Source organism: Gnatocerus cornutus, chromosome 1, assembly GCF_029298725.1.
Source record: "Gnatocerus cornutus isolate USDA-ARS CGAHR chromosome 1, icGnaCorn1.1, whole genome shotgun sequence".
Taxonomy (NCBI): domain Eukaryota; kingdom Metazoa; phylum Arthropoda; class Insecta; order Coleoptera; family Tenebrionidae; genus Gnatocerus; species Gnatocerus cornutus.
Genome location: NC_142233.1, coordinates 7,412,702 through 7,416,749, shown reverse-complemented (window position 1 = coordinate 7,416,749; position 4,048 = coordinate 7,412,702). Strand labels below are relative to the sequence as shown.

Sequence of the window (4,048 nt, the reverse complement as noted above, 5' to 3'; positions counted from 1 at the left end):
CAAAGACGTCGTCTCTACACCGGCAATCGTTGCTGTTAGATTTACGACGATTCGCTGTAGACCGAACGCTTGCGCAAGCCGACGGCACACCGAAAATCCGCGCAACAATTCGATCGTACAAACTCGCAATTACCGGGTCCCGACTTACAAGGACGTCTGTACAACTAAAAAAAAAAAAAACAGAAACAGAAAAAGAAATGACTAAGTGTGAAACGGTTGATTACAGTGAAGCTGTAATCCCCCAACTACTAATTACAAGTAACAATTAACAAGGACGGTTACGGTGAAGCCGTAAACTCCTACAGGAACTAGTTAACAAAACGGTGACACGATGGCTCGAACAAAAACGTGGATAAAACGATCTGACCTTGACTCCTACAGCTCCTCCTACCGACTCTCCTCTAGGTGCTCCCGACTGGTGAGCCTTCCCGAATCCAACAGGGAAGAGGTTGTACGGCTCGGCCAAAACGGTCAGCCGCAATCCAGTTTCGAACTTCCAGTTCGCACCCCCAACCAAAAGGGAAAAAAAAACGAAACTGAGAATAGCCCAGAATAGAACGGACTAGAACCCAAAATAGAAGGCCCTGGGGTGGAAAATACCCTTAGGAAGATGAATACACTGGAATACTTTACTTACTACGATGGAAATCGGCCTTAAAGTTTTCCACGTGGTTCACGTCGTGGTGGATTTACTCGATCTCGAGACCCAACAAATTCCGGTTGCCTCCAGGAACCTTAGTGACCCAATCCCGATACCAATGTACCAATCAAACCAAAAAGGCCACTAAGTCACACTCCAAATTCCAAAATACCGAAACACTCTGGAGCACCGTACGCCTCGAGATCTAAAACGCAAGAGAGCCACGGAACCAGAATGGCTGCTATCGCTTCTTCGGCTCTACGTCACATTTCGTCATTGAGAAGGTGACCCCTTGACAGGTGAAAATTTGGGGTTATTTGAATCAAAACAAAGAATGAAAGTGATCGTAAAGAGTAGCAAAACGAAGCCAACGGTAAGTAAACAGCTGGAAAATTATTCATCAACCAATCGTAGACCTCAACGCACACTATGAACAAAATAAACAATCGCAAGAAGAAAAAAAATAGCAAGAGTAGCACCGTTGATGTTGCGGTCAAAAAGAAGAACGACCCACGACACGATCAACACCAAGCAGGCTAACGGGGTTGTGAAAAGGAAGAAAATAGAAGTTAGAAAAGTTGAAGCAAAGATGAAAACTAAAGAGTTGCAACCTAGACAACCCCGAGGAACTTGTAGCAGTCCTCCAGCTAAAATTCTGAGGCTCAAACGTATTCCTCCAGTCACCTCCGAACTGGTACCTAACAAACTGGTAACTATTAACATAATTGAACAGAATTGGTAACGGACAATGTAACTCGCCATGCGGTTACACTAAAATAGGCAACCAATAATTTACAGGCGTCAAAAGGTCACGAAAATCAACCCTTTCTAACGCCTTCCCTTCTAACTCGAAATTGTCACGTTACATCGTGAAGACTCCCGTTTTTAAGATATATTTTAAAATTAACATTTTTTAAAGAAATTGAAATTGTAATTGTTTTCGAACTCACCCTTTTTTTAAAAAGTCAAAATTCGGACAAAGTCCTCATGAGCGAAGCGAATTTCCCTTTCAAAAACACTCAAAATTACAAATTTTACCCTGTTTTGAATTTTGTACTAGTAGGTCCCCTCAGAACACAACACATTTTTAATGTTTTAGCCTGGTTTTCAAAGTAACTTTTAAAAAGTTAAAATTTTTAAAGAATTTGCTCGGTTTTTCGAAGTCACCCTTTTTTAAAAAGTCAAAATTTTAAGGATTCTGTCCTGTTTTTAAGAAATATAAGATTCGATTTCGGCTAAAAAAATTCACCTTTGGAAAAACAGTTAACATTTTAAGGATTATGCGTTTTTAAGGTAGTTTTTTAAAAAGTAACATTTTTAAAGACTGACCTGTTTTTTAATGTCTGTTAAAAAAGCAAATATTACAAAGCTTTTTAACCTGTTTTTAAGTTTATACAGTTCAAATTTTAAGGATTCTGCCTTGTTTTTAAAAAACAGTTCATAGTGCCGTGAAAATACATTTTACAAACAAACCTATATTTTATAATTTAAATTAATTCTACGCCTGAACAAGAACTGAAATTCTCTACTTAAATCTAAAATTAATTAAATTGAATAGAATAAACTATAGGAAGCTAAACTTAAACAAAATCTTGTGCAATCATGATATTGTACCTATATTTTGTACAATAACTGAAATTTCATACTTAAATGTTAAATTAATAACACTGAATAAATAGGATGCTAGACTTAAACAATTTTTGTGCAATCTATACTACTGTAGGTACCCATGGTTTCTGCAGAAAGATCGGAAAGCTCTCCTTCACGAATATTGTCAAAATTATGAAAATGTGGAGTGTGATCGATCAAACAGCAAATTTTTTCAAACAAATAACCATCCTTGTTCACCAGTAGCATGGTTTTGATAGAATTCATAGTCCACAATTTCTGCATTAACTGGTTTAATTTTGTTTGAATGTTTTCTTAATTCCTGACCCTGGGTACCTGGTAAATATTTCATTTGTGGATTTACGACTGTATACAAAACACACCACATACACGGTGATTTTTTCTTTCTTGTTTCACGACTCCAAATTCGGCTTGGCCTAAAAGGACAGTCCGGCAGTGTTAATTTCTGGAACAGTTGTAGTATTTGTTGTTGATCTGTGCAATTTCTTGGGCATAACAAGAATACACGATTAACTGTAAATTAACTGTAAACATTTATGTAGCAATAACACCGGTACTTACGATCCGGATCCTCCATTCAGGCGACCATATGATGATAAGTGAATAGTGATTCTGGAAATTTATAGTTCTTTGCTTTTTCGTTTTCGTTGAGTGTAACCTAGTGTTGATGTGTTGACATGCAGTTTGACATTTGACAGTAATGCAATGCGCTGGGGTGCATTCATAACGTTCCCACTCCCAACAAGACCAACAAGAGACGCGCGCACTTATATGTATAAATAGTTGCATACATTGCATGCAGTAAAATTAAATCGAGCGACTTTTATCTGATAAATAACATTCCTATGAAATTGCTTTGTTTTTAAAAAAAATTACAATAATATGCCATTTCATAACAATTTTAAACAAATTTTAAGAATTTATATGTTCTTTCACTTCTTCTGGAGATAACTTTGTGACAGCAATTTTTCGCAACAATCCAACTTCTTCACCTTCTGTCAGCTCAAACAGAATTTCTTCGTCATTTGATATGCAACAAACTGTCTCTTTCAAATTTATAATTATGTAACCTTCCATTTACATAACCGATTTTTTTTTAATAATGTTTAATAAGAGAGATATTAAGTTGCATCATTCAGTATTCTACTTTAATTTCTTTTTTGTCTAATATCCAAACGGTATTGTATCAAAGTTTTCTAGAATAACTCTCTTGTCATAAACAAAACCAAATTCCTTTGTTTCTATTTTATTTAAAAGTTCTTTAGTTTTAGTATCTCTGGTAATTCGATTATATTGTGTACTAATTTTACTGTCTTTGTGTTCTAAAATATTATTCATGCTATCGGAATTAATCTTTTCGGACGTTTCATAATTTAATGTAAATCCTTTAATTTTGCACACAACTTTACCTGTATTAGTTTTATAACAATAACTTTTTGGACCTGTTGATACCCAATCAGCAATCCATACGTCCTTACCTAATTCATCGGTCCAATCTCCCAATAGACAACCTGTTTTAACAGTGTTTTTACCATTATCTATATATACAATGCTATCTGTATCATAATATGCCGCGCTTTCTCCTAATATGTCTAACATTTCGTACAATCTTAGTCTAGCATTTGCAGTTGTAAAAGCAGCTATAAATATATTAGTATTGAAATCATTTTCTAGATAGCAACCTTTATACTTGTAATCAATTTGTAACATACTTTCGTTTAATTCATTGATATGTATATTATCAAGTCTGTCGTCTAATAAAATCTCATAAAATCTCTT

At 35.3% G+C, this 4,048-nt stretch overlaps 1 protein-coding gene across 1 annotated transcript; it reads right to left on the bottom strand.

Annotated features, from left to right (window-relative positions):
- Positions 1–2,277: 2,277 nt before the first annotated feature.
- Positions 2,278–2,970, bottom strand: LOC148180152 (uncharacterized). Its single transcript, XM_088030924.1, has 2 exons — positions 2,831–2,970; positions 2,278–2,782 (listed from the first exon to the last, which is right to left on the bottom strand). The coding sequence occupies exons 1-2, from the start codon at positions 2,844–2,846 to the stop codon at positions 2,463–2,465; spliced, it is 336 nt and encodes a 111-aa protein (XP_087887050.1). The 5' UTR covers positions 2,847–2,970; the 3' UTR covers positions 2,278–2,462.
- Positions 2,971–4,048: the final 1,078 nt, after the last annotated feature.